We start from the raw sequence: 16,346 nt of genomic DNA, 5'->3' as shown, positions 1-16,346 counted from the left end.
GCACCATATTTAAACCTGCAATGCCTCCCCATCCACCTTCCCTTCTTCCTTACTCTGCTCTTCTTTTTCTTCTCTGGTGTCACCTCCAACATACTAGATACTTTACAAAGTTATGTTTACTATTTATCATCTGTCTCACTCCATCAGGACAGAGATCTTGTTTTTGCTCACGTACGTACCCCCAGCTCCCAGGACAGCATTTAATACACGAGAGGTACTCAGTAACCATCTCTGACATTCCCATCCCTTATGGCAACAATTTTATCTCCCTATCTGTTTAATCTGTACACAGAACACATCACACAAAAAACTGGGCTAGACTCAGATGAAGGAGCGAAAATTGGTGGAAGAAATATCACCAATCTAAGATATGCAGATGACACAATCTTGCTGGCAGAAAGCAGCAATGACTTGAAACAACTTCTGTGAAAGTGAAAGTAAGTGCCAAAGCAGGACTGCATTTGAACATGCAGACAACAAAAATCTGTCTACAGAAGAACTACACAACTTTAATGTAGACAATGAAGACACTGAAATTGTTCAAGATTGTGTTTACCATGGTTCAGTCATCAATTTAAATGGAGACTGCAGACAAAAAAAACAAGAGAAGACTGAGAATCGGAAGGGAAGCAATGAAAAATCAGGGAAGATCAAGTGTAAGGAAGTGTCCTTAGAGACCAAGGCCAAGATTACCCACACCTTCATCTTCCCAATTACTGTGTACGGGTAAGAAAGCTGCACAGTGAAGAAGGCTGACAGGAAAGAAACGGATTCATTTGAAATAGGGTGTTGGAGGAGAGCTCTATAGATACCCCGGATCACCAGAAAGAACAACAAATGTGTCCTAGAGCAAATTAAGCCTGAACTATTGCTGGAGAGAAAAATTATAAAACTGAAGCTGTCCTACTTTGGGCACATCACGAGAAGGCAGTATTCTTTGGGGAAGACAACAATGCTGGTAAAAGCAGACAGCAGCAGGAAAAGAGGAAGACCAAAGAGGAGATGGGTTGACTCCATAAAGGAAGCCACAGGCCTGAGTTTACAGGACCTGAGTGGTGTTCTGGAGGACAGGACATTGTGGACATCACTTTGTGGATATCACTTATTCACTGAGTCACCAGGAGCTAAGTGGACAGCACGTAACAACAAATGGCAACCAGTGAATCTGGTATAAGCCCATGTACCTGTTTTCTTCAAAAACTTTTAGTGGAAGTATGCTTTGGGAAAATAATTCTAATTTTTAAAATAGTTGAATGCATAACTTCTCCCAAGAGACTCAACATCCTTCTTCAAAGTCTCCCATCACTAACACCTATTTCTGACTTTTCTTCATTTGCCTCTTCTACTTCATCCTACACCTCCACCTCCCAAAAAAGTTTTCCCTGAGAGCCAGCACAACTTGTGATTAACAGCAGTCTCTGAAGTCACACTTCATGGGTTCAAATGCTGCCTCTGCCACTGACTAGCAGTGTGATCTTGGACAAGTTAATTAAGAGCTTTCTGCTTCAATTTCTTTGTCTGTAAAATGGGCTAACAAGAGCACCTATCTCAGCTTCGTTGTGAGAACTGAGATTAACACAATAAAATTAATTATAACATTGCTTGGCACATACTAAGAATTCAATAAATGCTAGTTATCACGAACAGCTAAGGCTCAGTTCTCAACCCTCTACTCACTCCCAGAAACATTAGTCTCTCAGATGCCACAATTGTCTCTATCCAAATGTCTATTCAGACTCCTAAATTCACTCTCTGGGCTTGTCAGCTGAGGACAAATACTTTGAAGAAAATATAAGTGTTATAAAGAAAACTTGATGGGGCTACTTCAGATTCAGTCATCAGTGCAGACCTCTGTGAGGTGATTTTTTAAGCAGAGATAAAAATGTCAAGAAGCCAAGCACCATGACCCAGGTCAGTGCTTCTCAAAATGTGGTCCCAGGTCAAGCAACATTAACATCACCTAAGAACTTGTTAGAAATGCAAAGTGCTCTCTATCCCAAGTGATTCAGAAACTTTAGGGTTAGGCCCAATAACCTGTGTTTCAACAAACCCTCAAGGCGATTGTGAAGAACTTATAAATTTGGCAGCCACTGATGTAGGGTAATACCATGTCAGGGAAAGGAATTACCAGACATATCTTTGCCTTAGGACATTTGCAGTGCTCTTTCCTCAGATCTCAGGAAAATGCTACTTCCTCAAGGAGGAAATTTTCTTGTTTATTGTTTTCTGACTCCCCTCACCAAGAATGTAAGCTCCACAAGCACAGATTTTGTCTTAATTGCCACTGAATCCCCAATGCCTAGAAGGGTTGCATAGCATATTTGCTGATCAAAATGAATTAATATTTCTATTTTTTGTTCACTGCACCATTCTTCTTCCAGTCACCAGAAAAAAGTTTCTATTTTCCTTTTTATTATCTTTTTACATATATCTTGTCAACAATCTCAGGCAACTTGATCTGTAATGTTTCTCACATCCATCTCTTCCTTTCATCACTACCAATCTCCTGTCCCCTCTGTGATGGTTAATTTTATGTGTCAACTTGATAGAGTCACAGAGTGCCCATAGAGTCAGCTAGACATTATTTCTGGGAGTGTCTGTGAGGGTGTTTCTAAATGAGGTTAGCATTTAAACTGGTGGGCTTGTAAAGGAGAATGCCCGCCCCAATCCACTAAAGGCCTGAATAGAACAAAAGGGGAGGAAGGAGGAAGCTGTCCCTTTTTTCCTGCCTCACTGCTTGAGTTGGGACCTCTCATCTCCTCATCTTCTCCTGCCCTCGGGCTGGGACTTACACCATCAGCTCCCCTGGTTCTCAGACCTTCAGACTCAGACTGAGTTACACCACCAGCTGTCCTGGGTCCCCAGACTGTAAAGAGCAGATCATTGATTTCTCAGCCTCCATAATCACGTAAGCTAATTCTTCACAATAAATTTCCATTACAGATGATATAGATATGGATTCTACTGTGTGCACAGTGGCTCTGACCAGGGACTTTGGAGCAAGACAGCCCACTGTCACTTCATGGTGATGTGTTCCAGGCAAGTTACCCAACCTCTCTGGGCACTGCTTTCCTTAGCTGCGCTGAGGAGTGGTCCTTCAGCAAATCGCGATGCCTCCTTTTTGAGCTCTGGCAAGGACTGGCTGTACATACATGCCATATATGCTGTGTACTGTTAAGCCGAGGGCACTGACTGAGAAAGAATGGGATCCTCTAAGTTGAGATGGGGATGTCTGGGAAGACCCTGGTGAAGCTGGGGACATTGAGCCTCTAAATCCTGATGAGTCTTGTTACCACTGAAGAAGTCTCCCCATCCTAGTGGAAGTGTCCTTTTCACCTCCATTTGAAGGGATTACCCAGCACAGCCTGATGAAACTGTAATGGCTTCCCCTCAGGCAGGTGCCTTGCAAGACAATGCTGATTCTCCTCAGGACCTACCTCCACCACCCCTCTTTGCTTCTATAACTAGACTCAAGTCTCAGCAGGCCCCAAAGGTGAGGTACAATGTGTGGCCCATGAGAAACTGTGTTACACTACAAAAAAAACTACTTGAATTTTCTAATTTATACAGACAGAAATCCGAGGACCACGTGTGAGAATGGATACGTGTGGGAGAATGGTGGAAGAAAGAAAGTTGGATCAGGCCAAATTTATTGACACGGGCTCACTAAGCAGAGATTCAAAATTTTCAGAAACATTTTTATTGAGCTATAATTAACATATAACATTCGTTTCAGGTGTACAACATGATTCGATATTTGTATATATTGTGAAATGATCACCACAGTAAGTGCCACCAGACCTACTTCTAAATTTTTTTCTTCTTCTAATGAGGACTTTTAAGATCTACCAGAGATTCTACATTTAATGTTGCAGTTTAGGAAGTCAGAAAGGGCTCCAGCAGTTTGGTTGGTTGGCTGAAAAATGGACCAAAAGGTGACCACCATAAAGCTAACTGGAAATTCTGGCATGCCTTGGTTTAAAGTAGAGGAAAGAATTCACAGGCTTATGGAGATTGGAATGTTTGAGTGGATCCGTCACTTAAGACCTAGTCTCCCACACCGGGCAAGTCCAGAAGACATACCTTTCACCAACATTGTGAGGAATAAATTTGTGAGGGGAGCCTCAGCATCCTTGAAGAGCTCTGTGATCACCCTTCTCTGGAGGCCAAACCTCACAATGAAAACTGCAGTCAAACCTAAATACAATGGGAGTAAACGGGCTCTGAGGTGGCAAGGGCCAAGGGTCACTCGACCACAAAAGACAAGGTCGGCATGGTTACTGTAATGGACAGCAGAGACAAAGCAGCAATCAGAACAGTCTGATTCACAAAGACCTATGACGCTAGCTAACTGATCATGGTGTTCCTAGAAGTGAAACAGATAGGAAGCCTACTAAATTCTCACTTGATCTGTATAAGTACAAAACTTCTAGGTCATGTGAACAAGAGTCCAACTCAGATAATGAAAACAGCCCCTTAACCAATTTCCAAACTTGAACCAGTTTACAGACCCAGAACCTATTGAATGAAGGGGAGGCCGGGTCCCCTTGAGGAAGGATCTTGGTACACTACTGAAAAATGTACACCGTTAATTTTTCTCCCAGCCTTTCCCAAAGGGACCAAACACCCTTTTACCAGGGTAAATGTACACTAGAGAAAAGGAAATAATGTCGGACCTTCCGGGACTACTGCATACAGGCTCTAACTTAACTCTAACTCCAAAAGACCCAAAACATCATTGTAGCCCACCAGACAGAGTAAGTGCTTGTGGAGGTCACGTGATCAGTGGATTCTGGTTCAGGCCCACGTCACAGTGGGTCCTCAAACCCATTCTGTGGTTATTTCCCCAGTTTGAGAATGCATAATTGGAATGACATACTTAACAGCTGGCAGAATCCCCACACTGATTCTCTGACCAGTGGAGTGAGGGCTATTATGGTGGGAAAGGCCAAGTGGATGCCATTAGAACTGCCTCTACCTAGGAAAATATTAAAATAAAAGCAATACCACATTCCTGGAAAGATTAGTGCTATCACCAGGGACTTGAAAGACGCAGGGGTGGTGATTCCCAGCACATTCCCATTTAACTCTATTTGGCCTATGCAGAATACAAGATGGGTCATGAAGAATGACAGTGGATTACTGTATGCTTAAGCAGGCAGTAACTCAAATTGGAGCTGCTATACCAGACGTGGTTTCATTGCTTGAGCAAATTATAATACATTCCCTGGTACCTAGTATGCAGTTACAGATCTGGCAAATTCCTTCTTCTCCATACCTGTACATAAGCCCCACCAGAAGCAGTTTGCTTTCACAGCTGGCAAGGCCAGCAATACACCTTCAGCATCCCACCTCGGAAGTATATCAGCTCCTAAACCTATGTCATAATTTAGTTCACAGAGATCTTCATCACCTTTCTCTTCCACAAGATCATCACACTGGCCCATTACATGGATAACATTATGCTGACTGGACATGAGCACGAAGGAGCAACTTCTCTCGACTTATTAGAACATTTGCGTGTCACAGGGTGGAAAGTAAATTCAACCAAAATTCAGAGGCCTAGCCTCAGTGAAATTTCTAAGGCTCCAATGGTATGGGACATGTTGAGATATCCCCACTAAGCTGAAGGATAATTTGTTGGCCCTGGCCCTCCTACAACCAAGAAATATGCCGAGTGGGTCTCTTCGGATTTTGGAGATAATATATTCTTCATTTGGGTATATTACTCTGGCCCATTTACCAAGTGACCCAAAAAGCTGCTAGTTTTATGTGACAAGAAAAGGCTCTGAAACAGGTCTAGGGTGGTGTGCAAGATGCTCTACCACTGGGGCTACATGATCCAGCAGATCCAATGGTTCCTGAAGTGTCAGTGACAGATAGGGATGCTGTTCAGAACCTTAGAGATGCATCAGAGCACAGGCCTTTAGGATTTTGGAGCAAGGTCCTGCCATCATCTGCAGATAACTACTCTCTTTTTGAGAAACAGCTCTTGGCCTGCTACTGAGCCTTAGAAACCGAGCATTTAACCATGAGCCACCCATTATGAAACTGGGTGTTATGTGACCCACCAAGCCATGAAGTTGGGCATGCAGAACAACACTCCATGGTCAAATGAAGGCACAAGTTACATTAAGAAGGGCACAAATTCCATGGTCTCCACTGCTACTACATTGCCTTCTCTCTCACAGCCTACAACTTTACCATCAGCTGACAGAGAAGAGAAGACTTGGGCCTGGTTTATAGATGGTTCTGTAAGATATGCAGGCACCACCTGAAAGCGGACAGCTGCCACACTACACCCCCGCTCTGGGACATTTCTGAAGAATGGTGGTGAAGGGGAATCCTCCCAGTGGGCAGAATTCACCCAATGCATCTGGTTGTCCACTTTGTTTGAAAGGAGAAATGGCCAGATGAGCAATTATATACTAATTCATGTGCTGTAGCCAATGGTTTGGCTGGATGGTCAGGGACTTGAAGGAACATGACTAGAAAATCGGAGACAAAATGTGGGGAAGAGGTATGTAAACAGACCTTGGTGAATGGGCAAAAAAACCTGAAGATATTGTGTTCCATGTGAATGCTCACCAAAGGGTAACCTCAGCAGAACAGGATTTTAATCAAGTGAACAGAACAACCCATTCTGTGGATACCCATCAGCCTATTCAGCCTATTTCCCCAGCCACCCCTGGGCTCATAAACAAAGTGGCCATATGGCAGGGATGGAGGTTATGCATAGGTTCTGCAACACGGACAACCACTCACCAAGGCTAATCTGGTTACAGCCACTGTTGAGTGTCCAATCCCCCAGAACAGAGACCAACATTATGCCCCTGATAAAGGCATCATTCCCCAGAGTGATCAGCCAGCTACCTGGTGGCAGGTTGAGTACATTGGACACAACCATCATAGAAGGGGCAGTGTTTGTTCTTACTTGAAAAGATACTTACCTTGGAGATGGATTTTGCCTTCCATCCAATGATTATGCCAAAACTACCATTTGTGAACTTACAGAATGCCAATATCTTACCTACCATCATGGCATTCCACACAGCATTGCTTCTAATCAAGGAAGTGTAACAAAGGACCCACGCTCATGGAATTCACTGGTCTTACTATGCTGGGCATCTTGCAGCAGTTAGTTTGAGAGAATGGTGGAATGGCCTTATGAAGGCTCAGTTATAGCACCAGCTAGGTGGCAATACCTTGCAAGCTGGGGCAAGGTTCTCCAGAAGGCTGCATATGCTCTGAAGCAACATCCTGTGGCCTGGTACTATTTCTATGATAGCCAGGATTCACAGCCAGGAATCAAGGGGTGGAACAGGAGTAGCACAACTCACTAACACCCCTAGTAACCCAATAGCAAACTTTTTGCTTTCTGTTCCAGGGACTTTATGCTCTGCTGGCCTAGAGGCCTAATGTCCAGAGGAAGGAATGCTTCTACCAGAAGACCTAATAATGATTCTATTGAACTGGAAGTTAAGACTGCCACCTGGCTACTTTGGGTTCCTCATGCCTCTGAATCAACAGGCAAAGAAGGGAGTTATAGCGTTGGCTGGGGTGAATGGTCCTGATTCCCAAGGGGAAACTGTACTACTACTCCACAATGGAGGTAATGAAGAGTAGGTTCAGAATACAGACACCCTTAGGGTGTCTCTTAGTATCACCATGCCCTGTGATTAGTTCAGTGGAAAACCACAACTCAATCCAGGCAGTACCAATAATGGCCCAGACCCTTCAGGAATGACAGTTTGGGTGACCCCACCACGTAAAGAACCACAACCAGCTAAAATACCTGCTGAAGGCAATGGAAATACAGAACAGGTAGTGCAAAAGGTAGTTATAATACAAGCTATGAGCACATGACCAGTTACAGAAACAAGGACTGTAATTGTCATGAATATTTCATCATTTTGCTATGAATGTTTGTGTAGGTCTAAGTCTTTGTTTTCTTCCCTCTCTTATTCCCTTATCATGTGACATACAATGTATTGATTTTATCATTGTAGTAACTACTGTCAAATTTACATCATAGTATTTAGTTACGGGATATCAAGAAGTAAACATCACTCAAGGACTTTACCTCCTCTCCTAGGGAAGAGACTGGCATATTTTCAGGTGTACACAGGATAGCTGTATCATACTAGAAGAAATTATGACCTTCTTATTGCCTTTATTTGGAGGTTAAGTATGGTTTAAGGAGATGTCTATGGGTGTAAAGTTGACAAGGGGTGGACTTGTGTGACGGTTAATTTTAGGTGTCAACTTGATTGGCCATGGTGTGCCCAGATTAACCACTGTTTCTGGGAATGTCTGTGATGGTGTTTCTGGATGAGAACAGCATTTGAAACAGTGGATTCAGTAAAGATTGCTCTCCCCCAATATGGGTGGGCCTCATCCAATCCATTGAGAGCCCAACACAACAAAAGGGAGAGGAAGGAATATGCCCTTTTTCCTGCCTCACTTTTTGAGCTGGGACATCTCATTTCATCTTCTCCTGCCCTCGGACTGGGATTTACATCATGGACTCCCCTGGTTCTCAGGTGTTAAGATTCAGGCTGAATTACAACACTGGCTTCCCTGGTCTCCAGACTGTAAACATCAGATCACAGGACTTTTCAGACTTCATAATTGCGTGAACCAATTTCTCATAATAAATCTCTCAATCAATCAATCAATCTCTCTCTCTATATATACAAACACATATCCCCTACTGGCTCTCTGGAGAACCCTGACTAATACAACCTCCCTCCTATCTGGTCTGATGAACTGTCTCTCATTTGGTATCCTGTTTTCTACCTCTGCCACTTCTAATCTATTCTGTACTTAACTGCCAAATTAATCTTATTAAAACACTTTTTTGCTCATATCATCATTATCCTTCTCAAAAACCTTTCAAAGTTCCTTATCGATCTGGAGAGACTAAACTCCATGGCCTGTCATCAAGAGCCTCTAAAACCTAGTACTAATACACTGTGGTAGAGAGTTACTCTGGTGACCTTTCCAATGAAACACACCTTTATACGGTCTCCCTCCCATAACTGCGTTGAGCCCAGGACTGCTTTGATAAGTAGACTGTGGTGGAAGTGACGCTGTGCCCGTTCAGGGACCAGCCCTTCACTGGTCTAGTAGATTCCGCTTCTTCCCTCTTTGGAACACTTGCTCTTGGAAGCTCCCTCTTTCTGCTAATTCCATATTCCATTTATGCAACATAAACAATAATTCAGATCAGTGTGTACATAATCTACCTGACAAATACTTCCATGATCCCCTTGAACTTGATATAATAAGAACCCAAAGCATTTTTGTACCTCTTAAAAAGAAACAAATATTCTGCCTAGTAGCAGTTATTTCACTCATCCACTGAACATTTAATAGGCACTTACAATGTGCCAGACATCATTCTAAGTGCTGACAATAAAGCTCAGATTCTATATGCTACTCTACATAGTATTCTACGTACTATTCTATATGCTGGGCACTGTTCTAAACACTTTTCTGAGTTATCTCATTTAATCCTCAATATCAAGAACTCTAAAAAGCATCCCCATTTTACACAAGAAACCTCAGGCACAGAGAGATTAAGAAACTTGTCTAAAATCTTCCCCCAAGTGGAGTCAACATACAAACCCAGAAATTCTGACTTGAGCTTGTGCTATCAACCACTACTCTAAACTGCCTTCTGCAGATGTGAACAAGACAGACAAGATCCCTCTTCTCACAGAACACGCCTTCTACTAGTGACGGTTAGTGGGATGGGGAAAGGCTAGCAATAATGTACACATAAATCAACACAATTACTTCAAAGAGTGATAATGCTACGAAGAAAATAAAATCCTGTTCCAATACAGTGATGAGAGTTACTTCAGAGAGGGGTCAGAGAAGGCCTTTCTGAGAAGGAAACATCTGGGAGAAGACATGAATGTCTAGGAGAAGCAGCAAAGCAAAGACCTGGAAAGAGAACTGCAGATAAAAAGACGACACAAATAATCTTAGCACGTGTCAGGCACAAAAGTAGAGCCAGTGTTTCTAAAGGATGGTGGTGGGAGTGGAAAGATGAGGGAGAATTAGCTGAGGCTCAGATCACATAGGGCCCTGTAAGCCATTAGGACTTCAGATTTTCCTCTGAGTAACAGTGGAAGGTTTTAAGCAGGTTAATGATATTACCTGATCTATATTTTGAAAAGTTAACTCTGGCTGTTGCATGCTTAATAAACTCTAAAAGGGCGAAAGTGGAAGCAAGGAGAGCAACAGGAGAGAACTGCCATAGTCTATGTAGGAAATTATAAATATGGAGCTCAAACCAAAAGGATGTGCTGAGGGACTGGATATGGGAGGAAAGAAATGAATTAGATGGCTCCAATCTTTTGGGCCTCCACCATGAAGTAAATGGTGGGGAAAATGAAAGAAGGACCAGGTTGCGGGTTAAGTTGATAATTGTGTTTTGGACAAAATATGTCTGAAATATCTATTCAACATACAAGTGAGGATAGGGAGGCAGCTGGACATGAATCTAGAGAGGTAAATTTGAAACTCATTTGATTCATGAATGGCAACTTCACCTAGCGTGCGTGGAGAGAGAAGAAAAAAAGGATGAAACTCCAAGCTCCTGGATACTTCAACATTTAGAAGCCAAGTAGAGAGGCAGCAAGTGTATTACCCTGTCACCCTTGTGGATCACAAGTTCTTTGAGAGGCAGGACAGTGTCTTTTCCATTTTTGTGGTACCTTGTAGAACTTAGTAACAGAAACTCAGAGATGCTCAGTACATTTTAATGAGTGAATGAATGCTTGCCATTTGGTTTCTCAAGCTTTCACTGCAGAAATATAACACTTGAGGATAAAGACGATAGCGCCTCACATATAGTGGCCACTCAAGTTTTTGTTTAATGAAGGAAAGAAAAAATTTGGACTGCGTTTTGCTTGGTACATTTTAGTACTCATTGTTCCAGAAAGTATAGCAAGGAAAGGTAGAAAGCAAGCAGCAGCCTACATCCCCAAAATTCTAACCAATGAGAATCACAAACACCCTAAACCCTTCATCTTGGTCCCTCTTATAGGGTAGAGGGGAAAACGGGGAAATGGCATTACAGGCTACAGCAGAAAGGGCTTCCAATTACCACACAGAAGCAGAGTTCTGGCTTTCACATCATAAATATGTATTAAGCACCAACTATATGCCTACATTTAGTACAACTAGAATAAGTACTAAGTACACAGCAGTAAGCAAAACAGACAGTGTCCCTCAGAGAACTTCCATTCTAAAAAGGAAGATATCTTTTACATAAACAGCATGTAAGTACATAGTTATATTTCCAAGAATTATATCAAGTATAGTAAAATGCACTGCAAAAACATATACCACTGCACAAAACAGAGGGCAGAGGTTGGAAGGCAGTAGGTTTCTAACATGAGATACCTTAAGAAGTCAGGCTGGGAGGTAGGGAAAGAGTAGAGTTATCTAGGTAGAGGTAAGAGCATGTATGAAGGTTTTAAGGTAGGAAGGAATTTAGGATGATCCAAGGAATTTAAAATGGGCCAGTAAATGCAGGGCCATACAGGGCACATTACAGATTTTTAAAAACTAGACCCTAAGATGTAGAGTAGCCAAGGAAAGGTTTTAAGCAAATTAGCAACGTGATCAAACTGGTAGATATGTGTTTTTAAAAAATCACTCCAAATGCTACGAGGAGAACTGAAGGGAGGAAAGAAAAGGTTGAAGATGACTTAGGAGGATACTACAGTTATCCAAGTGAAAAATGATGGTGGCGTGGATCAGAGGAAACTGACAGAAGTAGACAATTTCAAGATGTATTTAAGAGACAAAAAAGCAGCAGGGCTTAGTGACTGAGCACACACAACACCCAGGCTCTGGCCTGACCAACTACGCGGACAGAGCTGTGACTTACTGAGCAGAGGTAGGGTGGGTGGGGAAAGCATGAGCTCACCACTAAATACCATTTATGTACCCAAGTGAAAGCTCAAAGACGTAGCTGGACATGCGATGAAGTGCTCAGAAGAGGGTTAGGCTTTAGACACATATGTGGGCATCTCCGAGATGATATTTAAAGGCATGGATATGATGTTCTCAGGAGGAAGCACAGAATGGACAAGATATCATATCAATCCCAAGCCCTGAGGAAACAACATGTAGAGATGAGAAGAGTAAGAACTAATGAAAAACGGAAAAGCAGTGGGCCAGAGAGGTAGGAGGAAAACCAAGAAAGAAGAGTGCTATGGAAGTGAAAGGAAGCCTGTTTCAATTAGGAAACAGTCAATGGTGACAAAGAACACTGAAATAAGGATATTCTTGATAATTAGGTTTCCAGACCAGCTACAAAAGCTCTTAACCCATAAAATAGGTAGATTACAGCATTAGAGTATCTCACCATGAAGCACTGCAGTACAGCAGTTAAACAAGCAGGCTCCAGACCCCCAACACCCAGGTTTAAATTCCAGCTCCACTACCTACTCACCATGTGGCTCTAAGTATACTATTTAATGCCTCTATGCCTCAGTTTCCTCATTCATAAAGGATGGTAAAAATAATACCTACCTCAAAGGATTGTTGTGAAGATTAAATGAATCTGTGTGTGTGTATCACTTAAAACAGCAGCTAGCACAAGTAAGTTGCTCAGTAAATGATAGCTACTATTACCTACAACATTGTTTCTATGGGAAAATACTTTGTGCACAGTTTGTTTGAAATAACCTTTCACTAATTGGGGATTGTCCCTACTCATCATAAACTGTAATCTTACAAGGTCTTTTTCCAAAAGCCTTGAGGGAAACTCTAGATTTAAAATTTATTCAAAAATTCCTTCACATAGCGGCTGACCATTTTTAGAGAAGTTATCACTGTTCTGTTTTTTTGGAGGTATACCTATCACATTCTTTACACAGTCATACTAGAATCAAAAAGAAATTATATATTAGGAAATTCTAAAAACTAGCAGCAAAAGAAGACTGTTTCAAGTTACAAAGAAAAAAATATATAAATCTATTTTAAAACAAAATATTTCCATTTAGTCACTTTCTGGTACACATTCAAATTCAAATCATCACCAGGACAAACAGCTTCTTTCTTCCTGTTCTGTACAAGACATAAGTACCAGGTAGAGAAAAGGCAACAGGTCTGCAGCTTCCTGATGATCATCTCATTTCCAAAAGCATGCAAAGGTATTTATAGTATCTAAAATAGCCCCACAAAAAGATTTCCAACTGCATGGTCATAAGTAAAGACATGCTCACTTGGTCCCTAAAATTGAGAAGAGCACAAATAAATGGAGACTGATATGACCAGTTCTTATCCCTGAACTTTCCATATACCTAGCAAGTACAACTTTAGAAATATTCAGAAATCTCTCTATATGCCCTATTAAAAGTAAAATGCTGGGGTTTCCCATTAGCTCTTTATTTTTCAATTGTTAAAAGCATAGAAATACCTAATATCTGATGGAACTATTATACCAAAAAAGTATTATTTCAAACTCATGAAAAATTGTTTACCATGCTCTTTCCCATCAACTGATGAAAATGTTCCATTTCAGGACCAAGCAAAGACATAAAGTAGGATGTTAAGCCCCTGTCAGTAACAAGTGAATGTCATTACCATCGGTTAGCTTCTGAATAGGTTACTGGAAACAAGGTGACAGACAGGCTAATTCTTTACAAATAAGTACCCATATTACATCATCACAACTAGTACTCATTTGCACCTTCAAAAAGAAACTGCCACAAAGGGGAACAAAAACTGATACATAAATTATGAAAAAGCTTTTTAAAATTTTATAAAAACATGAATAGGCTTTTGAAAATGCAGAATACTTAAAGACTTACGGGGCACATTTCAGAGTCAGTATGTTCTATAACTGACATGAAAGAGGACAGTGCGCAGTTTGAGGAATAAAAAGAGGTAAAATTAAGTGTGTATAGCCCTGTACAGATGGCCTGATCCTAACACAAGATGTTAACAAAGCAAGTTGGCGGGGGAGGGGGAAAACCTGCATTTTCTATGCTGTAATTTAGCTGACCCCACGCCCAAAATATCTATTTTTTAAAGGGGGGGGGGGGGCTTAGCATTTAAGAATCAATAACTTCCAATAAACAAAATAAATCTCTTTAGATTATGTGTTCCAAATGAATCTACTTACTGTTTTCAAATGTGTTTGGGAAGTCATTCTTTGTTACTTTGATAAATAACATTTGGAAAACATGACAAGTAGATTTTAGTTTCTTGCCTCAGAAGTATTCTGCTAAAAGAAATAACAGAAATAACTAGGTAGCATTTGTTTCATTTACCTAATAAAACATTTTTCATTTAAAACATTAAAAATGCTGCACAAATACCTATTGTTGCTGTTCACTGAAGAGAAAGTAATTTTAATTTGTAAATTATCGTATTCAATGCAAAACCTACTTGAAAAATTATAGTCAAATTACGACCAAAAGAATTATAACGAGAAAGTGCCACACATCTTTCATAAAACTCTTTAATATGTTTAAATTGTATATAATACCAAGTTTTGACTATTTCTGAAAGGTTTCAGCCTTTAAATATTTAGCTCCAAACTGGCACATCACATTACTATTTTTTTTTAAATCCCAGCTCTTTTAAACAAAGGACCTAAAATTTTCCAAGAAACCTTATTTCCCTTTTCTTGAACCAAATTTTTCTCATTCTTTCACAATCATCCCAAGGTACTAAGACAAAGACCAGCTCCTCTTCACACGTATTTTCCAAATCACGAACGTGGAACTTTCATGAAAACAAAGAAGATAACCTAGAACACTGTAATACATAAAGTAAAAAAAAAGTTCACTTCTGTCGTGACAATAATGAAGAAATCTGTTGAGATCACAAAGCCACGAAGCTTCCTGCTGGTAGCTGAGGATGAAGTCATTAGCAACCCAGGATTCCCTGGTCCTCGCGATCAGAAGCGGCACCTACCAGATTCTGCATTGTTCGGCAGAGGTGGCTTTAAAACACCCCGCTCCCGAATCGCCCACACCAGACCACGCCTTCCAGTTATCATTCGAAAGGACCGTTTCACGGGGTGGCACTACTACACGTTTCCCGCGAGCTCAGTATCTAGCGAGAGTCAACACTAGACGCCCTCGTCGCGCTGGAGCAAAGATGCACTCAGAACCGCCCCGGGCTCAGGAGCCGAGCGCGCGCAGCGTGCTTCTGTCCTCACCTCGCGGCCTCCCTGACTCCCCCATCCCTTCCCAGCCCTTCGTCACCCCAAGACACAGAAGGCGAAGAGGTTCCTGACTTCCTGCTGTTGTTAAAAGGGGAGGAAACCCAAGAGTAACTCTGAACGCGCGGAAGAGAAAGAGCTAAATCCTGGCCACCGGCGCGAACATATGTCACCAGCCCGGCGCAGCGGCGCCCGCCAGGCCCCCTCCCGGCCCGCGCCGCGCCCGGCTTCCCCGCAGCCCCCTCGCCCTGCCGCCCCGAGACCACATTGTCGGCCCCAGTACAATGGAATGTCGCCGCCCGACTCCGCGGCGCCCCTCGGCCCCGAGGCAGCGCGGGCTCCCCGGCCGCCGAGTTCAGCCACGAGCCCAAACTCCCCACGGCGCGCAGCGCGGGGCCGGGCCGCCGTCCGCCCGCACCGCCGCTCCGAGTCCCGGCCGCCGGGGGCGCAGGCCCAGCGCGTCCGCGGCCTCCGCGGGCCGCACGACCCCCGCCCACCTCCCTACCTGGCCTTGAGGCTGGGGCTGCCGCCGCCGCTGCTGGCCGCGGCCCGGGGCTCGTAGGCCCAGGCGGGGGCGGGGGGCTGCGCGGGGCCGGCGGCGGCGGCGGGGGGCGCGGGCGGCGGCGGCGGGGCGGCGAAGCCGGAGGTCGCGTAGTTCCTGTCCATCGCGGGGCTGCGGAGGGCGGCGCGGCGGGGCGCCTCGGGGCCCGGGCGGGGGCGAGGGCGGCGGCGGGTCTGCCCCTCACATGGCCGCGGCGGGCGCGGGGTGGGGCGCGCTGGCCAGGCTGCGGGGACCGGGCTGCGGCGCGCGGCGAGGCCAGCGGGCGTCAGGGAGGCGGCGGCACGCGCGCCCGGCTCTCACGGCGGCGGCGGCGGCCGCCGCGCCCCATGTTGGTGGATTTCCCAGGATGCACCTCCCGCCCGCCGCCCGGCCCCGCCCCCGGCCTGGCCCCGCCCCCCGGCGCCCGCGCCCGCCGTTCTCGGGCCGCGGGTGGCCCGGGGCCGCTCCAGGGAGGGAAGGAGGGACGGAGGGCCGAGCAGGCTCGGGGAACCCGGAGGGGCTCCCCGCCCTCGGCCGCGCGTGTCCCGGAGATGTCCGCGCGCCGCGCCGCGTGGGAAGGGCCGCGCCCGCGGTCGCCGCGCCGGG

The 16,346-nt window shown here is 44.1% G+C and overlaps 1 protein-coding gene across 5 annotated transcripts in view; it reads right to left on the bottom strand.

The window, feature by feature from the left end:
- Positions 1-16,039, bottom strand: part of QSER1 (glutamine and serine rich 1) — a 69,310-nt gene extending 53,271 nt beyond the window's left edge. The window contains exons 1-2 of one of the 5 annotated variants that reach the window (XM_070624617.1): positions 15,705-15,810; positions 14,153-14,251 (exon numbers count right to left, since the gene is read on the bottom strand). Coding sequence is in view for 2 of the 5 variants with exons in the window: in XM_070624620.1 (XP_070480721.1) it covers positions 15,705-15,865 (161 nt within the window). In the remaining 3 variants the exon portion in view is untranslated. Of the gene's footprint in view, positions 1-14,152; positions 14,255-15,704 lie in introns of those variants that run through there. The other 4 variants (XM_070624618.1, XM_070624620.1, XM_070624615.1 and 1 more) reach the window with 4 other exon arrangements.
- Between the last annotated feature and the right edge of the window lie 307 nt (positions 16,040-16,346).

Source organism: Equus przewalskii, chromosome 6 (assembly GCF_037783145.1).
Source record: "Equus przewalskii isolate Varuska chromosome 6, EquPr2, whole genome shotgun sequence".
In the NCBI taxonomy this organism is placed as follows: Eukaryota; Metazoa; Chordata; class Mammalia; order Perissodactyla; family Equidae; genus Equus; species Equus przewalskii.
Note: the sequence above shows the minus strand (reverse complement) of the source record. Positions and strands in the feature narration are given on the sequence as shown.